Here is an 18,327-nt window from a genome sequence, read left to right as displayed (position 1 = left end):
AAGAAAAAATGTAGTTTATTTGATATAATTCCATTGATTTCCCAGAAGTGTATAATAAGTTACACATGTGTAAAAGACTGACAAGAAGCTGAACTCAATTATAGATAATGAACCAGTCAGGTGAAATGCTCTGCCGAAAAGGTCACAGACAATGTGTTCCATATACTGCGCATAATGGATAAGTTGGGAAGTGGGCAACTCTAGTCAGCAGATGATAGTTCTCAATAAAAAAAAAAAAGGGGCAGAAAAAAAGAGGACTTCATTTGTTTTTCAGAAATAAATAATAGTCACTCCATTTCGTGTTACTGATGACTGTCCCTGCCCATAGTGACTCAATTACACCAATTGCAGGAAACAATACAGTCACTTGACCACCCATAAGCTGGAAGTGCTATGTTGATGCCAGCCTGTTATATTACGTTGCACACAGTAAAAAATACAAAATTGTATATTTCAACCTCTCTCCTAGTTTTTATTTGGCGCTGATAGACCATGGAAACCCGGAGATATGATTGTTTTAATTAATTTCATGGTGAGAAATATGTTTTCTCCACTAGAGGGTACTCATGTTCTTTCGATGGGTGATGTTGCATTTCTGTAGATTTTTTTTTCGGAATTCGATGGTTTTGTGTGTTTTTTTTTGGCCTAATATAGTGATGTAACAGATTATAGTACAGTATAATAATAACTGTTAATATAAATTATGTTGTGCTGAAAAAAAGTACCACTGCGTAAAAAAAAAAAAAAATCAGACATTGTAAGCGTTTACTCACAATGTTACTCATTACTTGAGTATTTTTTCACCACATACGTTTTACTTGTACTTGCGTAAATTTTTTGGACGACTACTTTTACTTTTACTTGAGTAATATTATTTTGAAGTGACACTCTTACTTGAGTAAAATATCCAATGATTTTATAAAATTAATATTTAAAATTTTAAACTAAAAATCAAGGTATCATAGCAAAATATACTACAATGTATACATTCAAAACTGGAAAGATTTTCCTGTAATCTTCCTAGTAAGCCAATCAAATTGGTTGGTATCCGACCATTTAAAAAAAAAAAATCTAAATAAAAGAACATTTCACTCGCACTTTCGTGAAAGTACCAAACCTAAATATCACATGGTACTTACAGCTGCTCCTTTCTCTCCGGCGGGACCTTCTTTACCTGGGTGACCCTAAAAAACAAAAGGATACAAAACAAAACAACCATTATTGTTTGAGTAAAGTATTATTGGTTGACAATTTGAACAAATTGAGGACGGAATTTACTCACAGGAGGTCCATCGGCACCAGCCAGGCCGGCCAAACCCTGTTTACCTTGAGGTCCCTAAGTTCGAAAAATAGAGAGAAGAAGACGGGGAGTTAAAAAACCCCCCAAAATAACAGAAAACCAGATTTTGCGTGATTACTCAATATTTTATGAGGAATAAAAGTTTAATGGACAACAAGCTGCAAATTCATGCCCTCAACATCAGTGGATTAACTGTATTAAATCCTTTCTACTACTACTACTACTACTACTACTACTCGTCTACAAAACACTTAATGGCCTTGGACCAAAATACATGCTTGATCTGTTGGATCCCTATGAAACATCTAGACCCCTAAGAAACCGGTCTCCTATATGTTCCAAGAACAAGAACCAAGCAGGGTGAGGCAGCATTTAGTTATTATGCTCCTCACCTCTGGAACAAATTACCTGAAGGTCTAAAGTATGCTAACACTGTTAGCTCCTTTAAATCAGGGCTAAAAGCGCTTTTGTTTACCACAGCATATCATAACTGTCTACATATTTCAAACTTCAAGCGATTTACTTTTTATTCCTTTTCTGCTTTATTCCCATTTCTGATTTCAATTGAATGTGATTTTCATGTATCGATTGCCTTTGTTTTAACGTTCTTTTGATTTAATGTGATTTTTATGACCTTCATGTGATGTAAAGCACTTTGAATTGTGTTTAATTGTGCTATACAGATAATTTGCCTTGCCTTGGCTTTCAAGATCCCATCACTCACAGGTATTGACGGTGGCAATGTGGAAAAGTGTGATGAATTTGTTTGCCACATTTATCACAGTTTCATCAATGATAGTGTAAATAATTAAACATCAGCATTGGCATGCTTCTTTCTACTGTTTGTCCTCTACCTGACAGAAGGAGATACAGGTTATCTCATGGATAGTCGAAGCAATACATACTTAGTATGAGGAATTGTGAGCAGACCTCACGAGCAGATAAGAACTTTATGTTCACGAGGGTGACCGCTTTCCACCTTGATAACCTGTGTCCTGCGCCCATTTCCCCAGTTTAGTTTTAGTTTACCAAAATACACTTGTGTTGCATTTTCCGACAGAGTGTACTGGCGCAATCTATAAAAATCAGGCCCTTAAAGGCAGTGTTGTTAATAACGGCTTTAGAGTATAACAGCGTTACTAACAGCGTTGTTTTTTTCAGTAGTGAGTAATCTAATTAATTACTTTTCTCATCTTGGCAACGCTGTTACCGTTACTGAAGATTGAGATTCAGATTCAGAGATTTATTGTAAAGGCGTGCATTACTACGTGTTACTACGTTGGTTGAATGACGTGAGAAAAGTCTGAGAGACACGGAATCCCGGAGACGAGAGCTATCTCTGAGGGAAGGGAGTTGTGACAACATTGCAAACGCGATGCTAGGTGGCTCCAATAATACCTGACTGTAGCCGAAAGCCTACAAACTACGCCCACATGATGCTACTTTAGATATCACATGTAGAAAAAGAACTAGATGCAAAATGAGAGACACGGTGGCGTTAAGCACATGCATAGCGAACTAGATGCGAAATGATAGACTTGCCGGCGTTTGTAAACAGTAGACTTCTCTGGAAGGCTCTGTTGTAGAGAACCTTCCTACCGAACGTAAGTAACCTTTTATCTAAAATACTCCTAACTCGGCAAAATCTTGACCTGAATCTATCTTTAAATGATGAAATAGTTTGAAAACTTTCACATGTCGAAAGTAGACAGAAGGGAACTAATGCAATACCGGAAGCAATTTTAACAACTTTAACGGTTGATTCACAACATTAAATGACTTCCAAACATAGCAAAGGTTACTATGTTTTTTTGTGTGTTTTTTTTGGGAATGAAAAAAAATATATGAAAGGTAACATCAGTTACTTTGCAAAGTAACTAAGTACTCTTACATTCAAGTAATTGAGTTACTAATGCAATTACTTTTGGGGAGAAGTAATTTGTAACTGTAATTAATTAAAGTAAGATTAACAACACTGCTTAAACAGTGTTTGCAATAAAAAAAAAAATCAGAAAGTATCAACAAAGAGTGCCTTTAAATGGGGAACCGTGGTCCAAGTCTCGAATGGACCCAACATCGATTGATATAATAGTAAGTGTTCACTTTAATTTCTACTTATATAATGTGTATAACGCCCTTGTGTAACTCCCTAGTTGTCTAATGTGAGGCGCTCTAAGTCAGAAGAAGGCAACTCCATGAAGCGCTCTTCCACGTCAGCACATCTGCAGGAACGCTTTCAAGTAAAAATTGACATTTTAGGCAGAAGGAGGACTTACTTTTTCACCAGGAGGCCCGATTGGACCTTGAGGCCCAATAAGACCCTGAAAAAGAAGGCGAAAGAGAAACAAAGGTTGGATATTACACACAAAGAGCAAAATAGAGCACCTGTCAAGGCAGTTTCCAGGTTTAACTTGCTTATTTTCTCCACTTCATGGCTTCCACATTGGAAGCACTTTAGCAGTGTTTATTCAGACGTGCTCAGCAGCCCGTGCAAATGACCTTTTATTATTATTTCCCCAAATCACTTGACTTCACTCCTGAGGCCCGATCCTTGGGAAGAATAAGACTAAGGAACAGATTGGACATTCTCCCAACCCCAGTTAAGAAAAAGTCTGAGCGTCATCGTTCTAATTCTTTAAAGGTCATTATGTCCCAGAGTCCATTTGACCCAGAAATGTAAAAAACATAGAAGTGAACTTAAAAATAAAATCATCATTTCCAGTGCAATGTTCACGTTTAATGAGCACATTTGATTAAATTCAAGTTAACTATTCTCACCAAAGCGTGAAGCATGAAGTATTAAATTGAAATGTTTAGTACTGTAGTTCAAAACTGACTTAGAAATTATGTTTATTTAAACTAAACCAACGGAATTCTCACTGAAAGATACATCGGATATGATGATTTTCAGTGGATTACACCACTCCTGTTATATTGCTGGTCAAATTGACACAATTTTGACAAGTTGCTTCATGCTCTAAACCTTTTTTCTGCATGGCGTTATTGGCATGTTTTATTGACTCATAATATTAACTCTGCAACTTGCAAACATGTGAATCGAAAATTGCCAGATGGACTCTAATGGTATGGTACCAGCCACTTAAAACGAGGGGAAATTGGAGTTGATGAGATGAACAATGTTTATTAGGATTTTCAAACACTTTTCGATCGTTAAATATTTCCCCCTGGGAAGGTCAACTCCCCGTGTGAAATTTGTGGGCTGAAAAGAGGGTGGGTAGATGAGCGCAAAGTGCTCGTGCAGACATTGAATGGGGAAAACAGACGTCTGAGCAGGAGAATAAAGAAATAGCGAGGGATAGAATTTAAGACAGGAAGTGATCATGTTGAGTTAGAAAACAGATCACATACACACACATACTGACAAATAGATGGATGGATTGATGGCATGAAGACTTACATGAGGACCAGGCAAGCCCTGCTGTCCGGGAGGACCTGGCTCTCCTTGTACACCCTATAAAAGAATAGAAGGATATTGTCAATATTTTCATTTGATTATATTATTTGCAAAAATAAATATACAATTTCAACTTTTGACTTCAGAAAATAAAAATACATAGAAATACCAGACTGCAAATTAGTCTCTGGCTCGTGATGTGATGGCAAGTGATATGCTTTTTGGAATTTTGTCAAACTCATTAAACCTACACGAATCAAACAGTTATCACTGTTTCATTTGTTTCCTAAAAAAATTACTATGCTGCAATGTGAAAACAATTAATGAAGAGGAAAAAAATAAATACAGTGGTACCTCTACATACGAAGTTAATTCGTTCCAGGACCATGTTTGTAAGTCGGTATGGTCGTATGTCAAGCAAGATTTTCCCATGAGGATAGATTACAATTCCATTAATTCGTTCCACAGCCCGAAAACCACACTAAATCCCTAATAAAAAACTTGTTGTGTACTATTGCAAATAGCAATTACACAGAGCAAACCAAATAAAATAGGAATAAAAATAGGAATAATAATTAGGGCTGTCAAACGATTAAAATTTTTAATCGAGTTGATTACAGCTTAAAAATTAATCGTAATTAATCACAATTAAAACCATCTATAAAATATGCCATATTTTTCTGTAAATTATTGTTGGAATGGAAAGATAAGACACAAGATGGATATATACATTCAACATACGGTACATAAGGACCTTATTTGTTTATTATAACAATAAATCAACAAGATGGCATTAACATTATTAACATTCTGTTAAAGCGATCCATGGATAGAAAGACTTGTAGTTCTTAAAAGAAAAATGTTAGTACAAGTTATAGAATTTTATATTAAAACCCCTCTTAATAAAATTTGTAAAATCTTCAATCAAAAAATAAACTAGTAGCCCGCCATTGTCGATGTCAATAATTACTTACACAATGCTCATGGGTACTGAAGCCTATAAAATCAGTCGTACCCAAGCGCCAGCAGAGGGCGGCAAAACTCCATAAAACACAAGTGAGCGTTTCACTGTACTGTCATTTAAATCTGAGCGGGGCATCTGCGTTAATTGCGTCAAATATTTTAACTTGATTAATTAAAAAAATTAATTAACGCCCGTTAACGCTATAATTTTGACAGCCCTAATATAATAATAGTATTAATTATAATAAAACCTGTAATCATGTAACGAATCGGGTTCTAATGTGTTTTGCGTGGTGTACCTGAACGCACCACATGGCTGACCTGACATAGTGAGAGAGGACTGTTTGCTTTCACTTTTCATGTTCAGCTGCGACGGACAGTAGGCATGTTGTGTTGCACAAGTTCTGAAATAAATGATTCAAAACCTGACAAAGCTGACGATTTTTTTGCCGATGTGTCAATCATAATAATTGTCACCTTAACTCATAAAGACTGGCGAACGGAGATCGGACGAAGACTGTCGAGATCGTAGACTGTCTACGGCCGTATTGTCGAGCCAGTTCAAGGAAGCGCACACCAAGCTCAGGCTCATATTTTTCTATCATTTCCATCTTCATTTCATTGGTAAGCCTCACCTTTTTCCTTTTTTCATCACCTGCGCTAATATTCTTGGAACCCATGTTGATTTCTCTCAAGAAAATCTGCTGTGGGTCCCTCTTGCGGGAAAACGAAGAAACTGTGGCGCTGTCATAAATTGTCGTATTTCGAGGATGTCGAAACAAATGGCGAGTCAAATTTTACGTCGGGTATCAGAAAGATCGTGTGTCGAAGCGATCGTATGTCGAGGTACCACTGTATAAGTCGCACCTGAGTAGCAGTTGCATTTTTGGGTGAAATGTATTTAACATAATATATACCAATACCAAGAACAGAAATGACACCTTGAAAGGCAATATCAAATAAAAAATAAAATAGAGAACAACATGCTGACTAGGTGCACGGTATGCTAACGTTGCGATTTAGTGTAAAAAAAAACAAATAAAATGTATAAATAAAAATGATATACAGTGATCCCTTGTTTTTCGCGGTTAATGGGGACCAGAACTGGATGCGATAAGTGAAAAACCGCGAAGTAGCGCCCCCACAATGTATTTATTCAGATTTAGCATTGAAAAGAGATCCATATAAGACATATTTTTTTTTACTTTTTTTCTCCAAAGAATAATTTAATATAAACATTTATATATATATAAATCACACCAGACAGGACCCCAGGTGTAGGCTATGCAAAGAGGCCCGTGAGACAGTCCAGCCCATCACAGCAGGGTGTAAGATGCTGGCAAGCAAGGCATACATGGAACTACATAACCAGGTAGCAGGCATAGTGTACACGAACATCTGTGCCGAGTACGGACTGGAGATCCCAGAGTCAAGGTGGGCAACCTCCAAAGGTGGTCGAGAACAACCGAGCCAAGATCCTGTGGGACTTCCAGATCCAGACAGACAAACTGGTGATGGCCAACCAGCCTCACGTAGTGGTGGTGGATAAACATCAGAAGACAGCAGTCGTGATATATGTAGCAATCCGGAGTGATAGCAACACCAGGAAAAAAGAACATGAAAAGCTGGAGAAATATCACGGGTTAAAGGAAGAGTTGGAGAAAATGTGGGGAGTGAAAGCAACAGTGGTGCCAGTAGTGATCGGGACACTAGGGGCAGTAACCCCCAAGCTGGGTGCATGGCTCCAACAGATACCAGGAACAACGTCCGACGTCTCCATTCAGAAGAGTGCAATCCTAGGGACAGCTAAGATCCTGCGCAGAAACCTCAAGCTCCCAGGCCTCTGGTAGAGGACCCGAGTTTGAAAGGAGAGACCATATTGCCCGGGTGGGCGAGACGACGATTAAAAAAAAAAAAAAAAAAAAAAAAATATATATATATATATATATTTTAATAAATGGTTTTTAAGCACTTCAAATGTAATAACAGTGATTATGAAAAGTTTTAAACATGTTGTTATCCCACCGAATTATATTTAAACAGCAATAAAGTAGAAAAATGCTCGTCTTTATTAAATGCTTCATTGAGTGAGTCTGCTCTGCTCAAGCTGCTCACTTACACGCAATGAGTTGCCACAGCAACTGTTTAAAGGGTATTAAAACACTAAGGGGATGTGAGACATCAATAGAACCGTTATGTGGCAAGATAACAAATATTAATAAAGTTAACCAAAAAAATAAATCGCATTCATCAGCAATTATCGAAAACAGATCGAAAATTACGAACATTTCCGAACGTATTCCGGAAACAGCCGAATGGGGCGGAGACGTCATAACAAGGAAACGAAAGGTCGAGGCAGGTGCAATCGTTGTTTATCGACGAGATAGTTGCGTTTGTGTTTTATCAAAAAAGCGCTAAAATGGTTCAAACCTGTCATGCTATGTGGTCTACAAATAGCCATTTGTCGCAATGTAGTACCCATGAGTTCCCGAACGCGAGAAAAAGAGCTGGACTACGCAGACAATGAGTAAAGTTCGTCCGTGCTAAGAGGGCTAATTTTGCAGACCCAGCCTCCGGCACGGTTTTGTGTGGTGCGCATTTTACACCTGAAAGCTATTCGAACTATGGACAAATGAAATCAGGTTTTGCTAAGAAATTGCTGATGAAAGCAGCCACCATACACGTGCAGCCACCTAAATGTCCCGCAATATCAAAAAAGAGGACGACTGACTCTGATGAGACCACCCCAGGCTAACCAAAGGAGCGGAGCAGCCAAGCTCGAAATGGCCAGAGTGAGTACTCTTTTATAATAAAAACATATAGCGCACTGGATATAGAACTGGACACATGTATAAATTATCGCTCGTAAAATATATAGAACAAATCCTCGAATCCCATTCATGTTTGTGTCTGTCGGCAGAGCGAAAACCTATGATAGCACAATAAATGATAATTATTCTATACATTACATTATTTTGCGGTCACGGTGCATCAGCTTCACAAAAAGAAATGCAAAACAAACCATTCGGTGTTTCCCACACGATGTTGCCGGTGTTTCATCAGTGTGATTGCTCCTCTCAATGATCCTTTCATTAGGCTGCATTGGCTTTCGTTTGGGCTCAAATTGATAACCCAAAACATCAAAGAAAGGTTCATAACTCTCCTCTCCTGTTAGAAGAATGTTTATTACGTCGGATTCGTCGCTGCAACTAGAAACAAAATTGTCCGCTATCATCGCCGCCATTCAGTACTAAGCACTGAGCCGGTTGTTTCCTTGTAGTGACGTCACGCACACAATATGCTAGATTTCCGGGATATCGTGGGCGGGTCCTTTTAGCTTGACAATCAATCCAAATTTCTATCATTTTCTTGGTGTTGCGATGTGTGTAATTACACGAAGTGGCATGATATGAATCCAAAAGGCATGCGTTTATGGATAAATGATGGAATATTAGCATTTCCCCAGGTGTTGTCATACCCTTTAACAAGTTAAACGATGATTGACGCTTTGAAGCTTTGGCTTCCCAGCATCTCTGGCAAGATCAAACATTAAACGTCTGTCAATCATCGTTAACTTTAACAGGCAACTCCAGTGCACTGCCTGACCAACAACGAGCGGCAGGAGGGTGAGTGAGACAACACGATCGGCTCGGGACGGCTCATCTGTATTTATTTATTTATTTATTTTTTGATTGGAAACAAAACAAAACAAAAAAAAATCTGTGATCGACTGAGGACGCGAAGTTTAAACCGTGATAAAACAAGGAATGACTGAAAAAATGTGTTAATAATTTTACACATAAATCGCCAATATGAGAAAAACTATGATTTATAGTCTGAAAATTTCTTACTTGGATAAGTTTAGAGTCTCATAAACCTATTGAACATGTTTGGGATCAAACTAAAAAGGCAAGCCGGCCTCAGCTGGTGTGGAGTAAACTTCGGGATGAACTAAAATGACAACACCGCATGAAGATAGTCGATTTATTCGGACTAAAATATCGAGATAAGAGGTTTTCAACAATTGTATGCTTTTAACTTGGTAGAAAAAAAATCTGAAAAGTACTTTATTGTTTGCTTTGTTGAGTTTGTGTGGAAGAAACCCACCAACAGAAGTCAGCAAGCCTAAATGTCATATGCTTGTGATGTCATAAATGGACACATTTTAGTGTGTATAAAACTGTAACAACAGGGAGTGGATTGCAACTTTTTGTGCACCTCTTATTGAGGTTTAAATGTGTCACAAACCTCACCCAGACATAATAACATCTCAAAGGGGAATCTGTCTCAAAAGTTCCCATCTTAATATAAATATGTCCTGACAACTTTGAATGAAAAGAAGGCTAATTAAGGACTGGCGTAATCCCTTTAAGAGGCCTCACAGAGATTACCCAAATAACATGTTGGTTTTATGAATAATATTCATGTCATTGACTCAATGACCACATGTAGACTTGTTTAGGCCTCTTGACCAATGATCCCACCTCCTTCCAGCTCCTCAGTTGGACCCCCAAGAAAGCTGACAGCATCATCATTATTGATGTTCCTACAGTCATTTGACAACTACGATGCATTGTAATCTACAAACAAACTATGACCTTCGTTATGACATGTGATTAAACTCAAGCAGCGTGAATGACAAAGCGATCACTTTGGTGGTCTTGACACATGTGATTTAATGCCCTCCTTGGATAAATATTTAAAAACAACACACCAAGTCGAAACAAAAGCTCACCATGTTTCCTTTGGGACCTGCTTGCCCGTCAAGTCCAGGAAGACCCTGCAGAGAGAAGAGTTTGAGAGGTTAGGGCACATAGCCAGAGAGGAACATGAGTATGACGTTAGCGTATGTGCGGCCTACATACGCGCTGTCCTGCAGGACCCGCAGAACCTCTGGGGCCAAGCAAACCTCGGGGACCCTGAATGACAAACAATTGCAAAGTGCATGACGTTCAATAGAATGATAAAGAACACAGAGTAACGGCAGAATGTAAATAACTAAGAGCACTGGGTGGAAATCTTGTATTGAAAAATTGTTATTAAAAACAAGACCAATGAGCAAAACTGTATTGAAAAATAGAGGATTGCTAAAACAGAAACAATAAGTCAGAACATTGAGAAATAAAACAGTGACAGTGTTTGCATTAAGCAATTTAGGTAAACCACTTAAAATGCTGAGTAAAATAGAAAAGGAGGCAGGAAATAAGACATAAAACAGAAGAGAACATTAATTTAAATCACATATGAAACTGAATAAAACTATTATTAGGTCAAAAACCGAGGGAGATTAGTTAGGAACACTGAGTAAGACAGTAAGCACAGGAGAAATTAAAATATATTATCATAGTAAGGAATCAAGTAAAGCTCATTGGAGTAACCAATACAACAGGACAACAGAACTAAAAAGATGACTGAACCAATAAACAACATTTAGTAGAACAGTATAGAATGTTGAGGATAACAGGCAAGTACAGCAAACAATTAACTTTGCAAAAAATTATAAAGCATTTGGAGAACATCGAAAATAAGAAAAGCTATAATTAGCAAAGCTAATTATAATGGAGCAAAGCAGAAAAGAACATTTACTAAAAAGTGAAAGAAGTGAAACAAAGAAAAAATAAAGCACATGGACTATTTTAAAAAAAAAAAGAAGAAAAAAAAAGATTTAATGAGTCAAACGTAGAAAACAGCAAGGAAAATTGAATATAACAGCAAAGAAAATACCGTCATTTTCGGACTACAAGGTGCACCTGACCATAAGTCGCCACCCACCAAATCTGACACGAAAACGGCATTTCATCATAGATAAACCGCACTGGACTATAAACTGTCCTCACTGTATTATGGGGTATTTATACTAAAAGATATTAACGGGTAAAACTTTATTTGACAGCGGCATTTTAGGACTGTCATGAGACCAAATGAACCACTGTGAAACTATGAACCATTTAGCTGCAAAGCTTCATTGCTTGAAGAAGCTTCATTTGGCCATTACTCCTCACTTGGGGGAGAGGGTCAACCTCTGCTGTCACCTGTTGTCGTCCAACATCCTAGCATGCGTTGCATTGCTAAAAATGTAAATTACAATCAGAATTCATGTTCTGTGCTAATTATTTTTTCAGTTACTGTTCCAGTTATTTCATTAATTGCTTGTTATGGTATCTGGTAACAGTTTATTTGCCATAAGACTGTCAAAAGACCATCATAATTATGACATGACACTGCAATAAGCATTCCTTAATGCTTATGATGGATGTCATTTTATGTCATCCGGAAAATTATTTCACTTTTGAATGGATGTAAAAGATCTGAGTTGGACATAAATGGAGATACTGACATAATTTGACACTTAATGACGTCTGTCATACACAATGAAACATGTCAGGTAAATAAAACAACCTAAAACGTTTGTCGCTGATAAAACAGGGAAAAAAAATCAACTAATCTGTCATAACCTTTCATTAATGCAATGATCGTGTCACGTCATAATTATGATGGACAAATAAGCCGCACTGGACTATAAACCACAGGATTCAAAACGAGGGAAAAAAGTAACGGCTAATAGTCCGAAAATTACGGTAGTTATTAGCTCTGAATAATAAGCAATAAAAGCCAACTGAAACATTATGGGCAAAAACAATAAAGCACAAAAGAAAAATCAAATTAAATGACATTGTATGATAGCTCCTGAAATGGTCGTCTGCTTAAAAAAATTACAAGTTTAGTGGCAACTACACAGTAGTATAAAAGCGTGGGAACTTGGCGCACCCAACATCTATTGAGCTCTTAAACACTGACCTCGTGTGGTCATCTTGGGAATCTCACATTCAATCAACCAATCTCAATTTGGACATAATGTATATAATCAAGCGAGTGTTGTGTGTATAAGTGAGTGTCTGTCACAGACATTAAACTATCTGTTCTCCCACACATTGTTTTTGGTTTTGATGACCAAGACGGTGCATTTGACAGCTTGATTTACCGCCACGTGTTAGACTTATAGCACACATTTTCTTTTTCAGAAGGCAATAAATCCACTTACGCCCTCTCCAGCCACACCTCTCTGTCCAACCTGGCCATCTTCTCCCTGCGGAGGCAATGATTGGAGTTACTGGCATGGAAACAAAACGTGGGGGAAGTCGGAAATGGAGGGTTTAGGAGGCCGACTACTCACTCTTGGCCCGTCTTCTCCTGGAGGCCCTGGAGGCCCTGTCGGACCATGTTCCCCCTGGAGAGAGGAAGTATCAAAGAAAAGTTAGCAACGCAAGGGGAGAATGTTGGGCTCACAGCTGGGGTTGACCACAATTGGAGAATACACTTCCCTGTACTTATGTCATCTATACGGACGTCCTTTAATTACGCCCTATAGGATGTAACTGACGTCTTGAAATACTCTCTGTGTGATCTCAAAAGGACTCTTCCTTGGCCTCCGCCCTAGCATTTTTTTTTTTTTAATGGGTCAAACAACAAGACTTTGGAGCCTACATCTGACATGGAATGGTCAAACCTATTTTTTTTTAAAAAACATATTGTGGCTTCAGTTCGTTAAAGACAGCATAATTTAGGTGTAAATGTGAAATGATGCTTGTTCTATATATGCCCTTCCATTCCATTTTCTGTTAGGAATGAACATTACAAGATGGTAAAAGAAAAGTGGACCAGGTAAAAAACCTTGTACTTACACGATGACCCTTCTCTCCGGGTAGACCGGGAAGGCCGTCAAAACCTCGGTCGCCCTGCAAAGGCACAGTGACGTCACGACAAATGCAACAAAGCGGCGGTGATAAACCATGACTGTATGCCTTTAAGTTACCTTGGTTCCGGGCTCTCCTGGCATTCCCCGTGCACCATCAGCTCCGTTACGGCCCTTTTGCAGTACACACAAACCATATTAGAATTATGACTCAACATAGGTGCCGTTGGACAGGTCATTTTTTAGATTAAATGATCTCCATTTGGATAGCAGTGACTCATTCAAGTTTCACTCACCCTCTTTCCTGCCTTTCCTGGGGGGCCAGTTGGACCCTGAAGACCTCTGGGGCCCTAAAGAACAAGCATAAACATAATAGTGATTATTACCTTGCTTAGTTGGTAAATAAATACCCACACACAGGCTATCTATTGGCTTAAGGAAGTCAAATATAAAGCTTTTCAAGTATGTTTTTACTCATGATAACTCATAAGTATATCAGGTACATAAGTAAAACAGAGCATATATACTTGTCGTTTACATGATAATTGGTAGCGGTTGCAACCTGTGCCTCACTACTTCACAACGGAAAGAATATCGTGTGTAAAAGACTTATTCATAAGTCATCTTTAAAGAAATCTGCCAGAACATGCACAATTTTGGTTCCCAAATTCTTTCAAAATTTTCTTTAAATAAATTCCAGCTATTCATTCGTCAACCCTCCTCTAAAATGCCAAGTGATGAGAAGTTTAAGCAGGTGCGCAGCAGTAAAAAGACATTTTTCTTGAGTTGAGTAAGCATCTAGCAAGCGCAAAGGAGGTATTAACAATACACAATTTAGATTCATTCGTTTTGCAAGCGGTTGGCCTTTCAATTGCAATCTATGACCAAACTGAATAGATGTTAAATGTTGGATGTCATATTTCTGAGGTTAATTTTAATTTTATTTTTGTTAGATTAAAATTTAAGTTGAATAGAATATATTTGAATTTGAACAAATTTAAGACAATTGGGATTTCCGAACAAATTTAAGACCATTTAACGGATTAAATTTGTGTGGATTATTTTTGGCATGATTCCAGTTCAAATGTTCATAAGTTCAAAGTTCAAAATGTAAGAATATTTATGGTAATTTTTTTAGATCAAATATAAGAAGTTTGATCAAATGTGTTCAGGAGTTTTTAAAAGGCCACTTAAAAATAAATTTTAATCTGCAGCAATGTTTTTCAAAGCAACTTTAATCATATATGACTTTTTTTAAGGATGTTTTTAAAGTTGTTACAACCAAATTCAAGATTTTCTTAAGATCTCTAGAAACCCTGCATAAAAATAATCAATAACGTGGATCATAACATTTCTAAATAAGCATAACACAATGTATTTCATAGAATTTTCCAATACACAAATGTAGAGCTGAATCAATTACTCGAATAATTCAAGTAACTCGATTGTAAAAATGGATCGAGGAATTTTCTCCGCCTCGAGGAATCCTTTCATTTTGCCAATGCTAAGCCAGAGCTGGTCTAAGCATGACGTTTTGCCTGGACTACTTTTAATGCGGCACAACGCGCTGACGTGACGTGCGTACAGGAAGAATAGGGATGCGGCAGATACAATTGATTTCAACCAAGAATGAATATAGAGGTAACGATGAATGAGCCCATGAAAGCGAAGAGAAAGGCACCAAGAAAAAAAAAAAAAATTCAAAAGTGTGGCAGCATTTCAAGCTGCAGACCATGGCGAACACTGTCATGTATTCACTGTAAGACAGCGCTTGCATAACACTACCTCCGCCCGGCCCCGGCTACCCGCGGACCCGCAGATGCTTCCGCACCCCAGGCTGGACCCCCCGACTGTAGACCGCTCCCGAAACCCGGGGTGGGCGCCACAGCACTACCCGCCTGCCTACCCCTCGCTCTACCGAAGGCACCCCGTTTACTCTGAGAGCGGTGGAGCAATACTCGGGACATGGTCAAAATGTGTTAACGTAGCGCCAATAAATAAGATTAACACTACTGTACCTTGCTAACGTAACGTTAGCCCTGCGGAGGGCTAGGTTTCTAATAATTATGACTACTGTCGATGCATTGCTAACGTGTCTTTCATACAGTCTTTATTTAATCTGTAAAAACACAACACTGGAGAGTGATTAGGGTATAAAATGAAAACATGATTAGGCTAACTGTCAGCTTTAGCTAGGTAGTCATTGATGGATAAAACCAAGTAGCACTGGTGCCTAATGTGCTCCAATACAGCAGGTACCATACATTTATTTTGAACACTGCAAAAAATCCTATCAGGGCTTACAATTTAGATTTAAACTTGAAACTTAACTAGAACTTAAAACTAGCTTGACGAAAATGGGAATTCAATTGAAACACGTGGGAAAAACACCTAACTTTATGTGATGTGTGTTATCAAGCGTAATGAAATTTTTAGGTAAGAGATAAGATTTTTTTAAAAATAAGATCTTAAGTTTTTTAATGGAATGCAGTGATTTTTTTTTTCTAATCACATCTGAGATGCAATTGTTGTTTTTTTTTCAACAATGTACATCTAAAATAAAGACATTAATTGTCTAAAAATGATTCAATATTAGGGGAAATGTCTTGTTTTCTCTTCAGTGTTGTTAATCTTACTTTAAAAAAGTAATTAATTATAGTTACAAATTACTTCTCCCAAAAAGTAATTGCGTTAGTAACTCAGTTACCTGAATGTAAGAGTAATTAGCTACTTGGTAAAGTAACTGGTAATATTTTTTTTTTTTTTTTCTAAACCCCCCCCCCCAAAAAAAAAACAAAAAACAAAAAACAAAAAAAACAAACAAACAAAAAAACAGGTGAAAACCAATGTGAAGTTTAAAGGGTTTTTGGGACAATTGGCCCTAGCCCAATTCTTAACCCTAAACTTGCGGATAGTACGATAACTAGATAGTAACCTTTGCAATGTGTGGAAGTCATGTTGTGAATCGATCGTTGAAGTTGTTAAAATTGCTCCCGATATTGCATTAGTTCCCTTCTGTCTACTTTTCGACATGTGTTAGTTTTAAAACTGTTTCATCATTTAAAGATAGATTTAAGTCAAGATTTTGCTGATTTAGGAGCATTTTAGATAAAAAGTTACTTAGGTTCGCTATGAAGGTTCTCTACAACAGAGCCTTCCTAAAAAGTCTACTGCTTTAAGATGGCGGCTGTTTACTAACGCATCTAGTTCTTTATACATGTTGCTAATGACGCCGTGTCTGTCATTTGCATCTAGTTCTAAAATATTTGATATCTACCGTAGCATCATGTGGACGTAGTTTGTAGGCTATCGGTTACAATCAGGTATTATTGGCGCCACCTAGCATCGCGTTTGCAACGGCATCCCAACTCCCTTGCCTCCTCCCCACTCCTGCTCTGCTCTCTCGTCTCCGTGAGTACGTAACTTTTCTTGCGTCGTTCAACCAACATAGTAACGGATCGTAACGCACGCCTTTCCCGCCTCAGTAATGGTAACGGCGTTGCCAAGATGAGAAAGTAATTATTTAGATTACTCACTACTGATAAAAATAACGCCATTATTAAAAACACTGTTTCTCATATATATATATAAGTTCTCTTTACCTAAAAAAATGTTTTATCCGATTACTCGATTAATCAATGGAATTTTCAGTAGAAAACTTGATTACTAAAACATTCGATAACTTCAGCTGTACAAGAATGCTTGTTTATTTATTTATTTATTTATTTATTTTTTATTAAAGCATGGCCTGTATTAAAAATATCTCTATGCTTACTGGTTAACAATAATAAATAAGTAAAAATCTTATCACCTGTGGTCCGTTATCGCCGCTGTCCCCTTTAAGACCGGGAGCACCAGGACCACCCTGTTAGAAAAATGAATTCATGAGGGAAAAATGATTTGAACATACACAGCTGCTGGACAGGAACCTAACATGATGTAGTAAATCAAATCCTCAATCAGGAATTTATAATGTAAAAATGCAAAGAGAGGGCCTGGGTGTGTGCGACACAGTTGGGTCAAATCCAGACCAGAAATGACTGCATGACCTCAGTCGGCAAGTGACTTACACATGTACATATGGGCGTGTGGTATACACGCACCAAGGGCGTGCTCGTGACCTAATGTGTTGTGTGGTGTGGGATGAAGAGACAAGTATGCATATTCCCAGTGCAATGTGCTTTGAAAGAAGACTTACCACAGGACCGGACCGTCCCGCCATGCCCGCCGGCCCTGGCGGACCTCTCATGGCCAGCTGGTGGGAATGAAAGAGACACGTAAAACCACTGCTCACCCACACGACCAACGGTTTAAAACAGGAGACTCACGGAATTGATGTTAAATTAATGTACATACTAGTCTATAAGGAAATCTTTGATGATCATACATATGCCATAATCAAATCCTTCACTGTATACGCTGCCACAAAAATATAGTTGACATGGCATCTGTGATGTTAAAAATTGGTCATGGGTTGAAAAATCTTGAGAGGGCATTAGTTGAAAAACATGACTGAGCAATGTCCCAAAAAAAACAGAATATGGGAAGATGCAACACCTGTACGGCATATAAAACTGAAGTTTGTATGAGAAAACCCTACCAAAGAAAACAAACGAGGAGTTGTAAATTAAATTATAAGAGTTGATCTAAATTTGAATATAAATGGAACTTTGTCTGTGTGTGGGTGTATGTATGCGTTCGTTCCCTATGGACTCCGAAATGGCTGGGCGGATTTTGACGAAATTTTACACAGTTGTACTTATTGTTTCTGGGAATGTTCTAAGATGGGTTTGATCTCTGTAGGCAGAAAATTGATTTGAAACTCCAAAAATTAACATTGAAAAACGCTTATTGCGGAGGCGACAGCACCGTCTTTTGAGCAAAAGATACGTCTCTGGGGATTGCAATGTCGCAGGTGGCTTTCAAACTTTACGGTTTCATGAAAATGTGATGATA

The 18,327-nt window shown here is 37.9% G+C and overlaps 1 protein-coding gene across 1 annotated transcript in view; it reads right to left on the bottom strand.

Annotated features, from left to right (window-relative positions):
• Positions 1-18,327, bottom strand: part of LOC130929535 (collagen alpha-1(XI) chain-like) — a 540,279-nt gene that overhangs the window by 43,124 nt on the left and 478,828 nt on the right. The window contains exons 19-31 of the mRNA XM_057856736.1: positions 17,570-17,626; positions 17,183-17,236; positions 13,668-13,721; positions 13,492-13,545; positions 13,361-13,414; positions 12,853-12,906; positions 12,721-12,765; positions 10,544-10,597; positions 10,414-10,458; positions 4,719-4,772; positions 3,577-3,621; positions 1,283-1,336; positions 1,140-1,184 (exon numbers count right to left, since the gene is read on the bottom strand). Of these exons, the coding sequence (XP_057712719.1) occupies positions 1,140-1,184; positions 1,283-1,336; positions 3,577-3,621; positions 4,719-4,772; positions 10,414-10,458; positions 10,544-10,597; positions 12,721-12,765; positions 12,853-12,906; positions 13,361-13,414; positions 13,492-13,545; positions 13,668-13,721; positions 17,183-17,236; positions 17,570-17,626 (669 nt within the window). The remainder of the gene's footprint in view (positions 1-1,139; positions 1,185-1,282; positions 1,337-3,576; positions 3,622-4,718; positions 4,773-10,413; positions 10,459-10,543; positions 10,598-12,720; positions 12,766-12,852; positions 12,907-13,360; positions 13,415-13,491; positions 13,546-13,667; positions 13,722-17,182; positions 17,237-17,569; positions 17,627-18,327) is intronic.

This window comes from Corythoichthys intestinalis, chromosome 14 (assembly GCF_030265065.1).
Source record: "Corythoichthys intestinalis isolate RoL2023-P3 chromosome 14, ASM3026506v1, whole genome shotgun sequence".
Lineage (NCBI taxonomy): Eukaryota > Metazoa > Chordata > Actinopteri > Syngnathiformes > Syngnathidae > Corythoichthys > Corythoichthys intestinalis.
The sequence above is the reverse complement of the archived record's forward strand: the minus strand, read 5'-3'. Positions and strand labels throughout refer to the sequence as shown.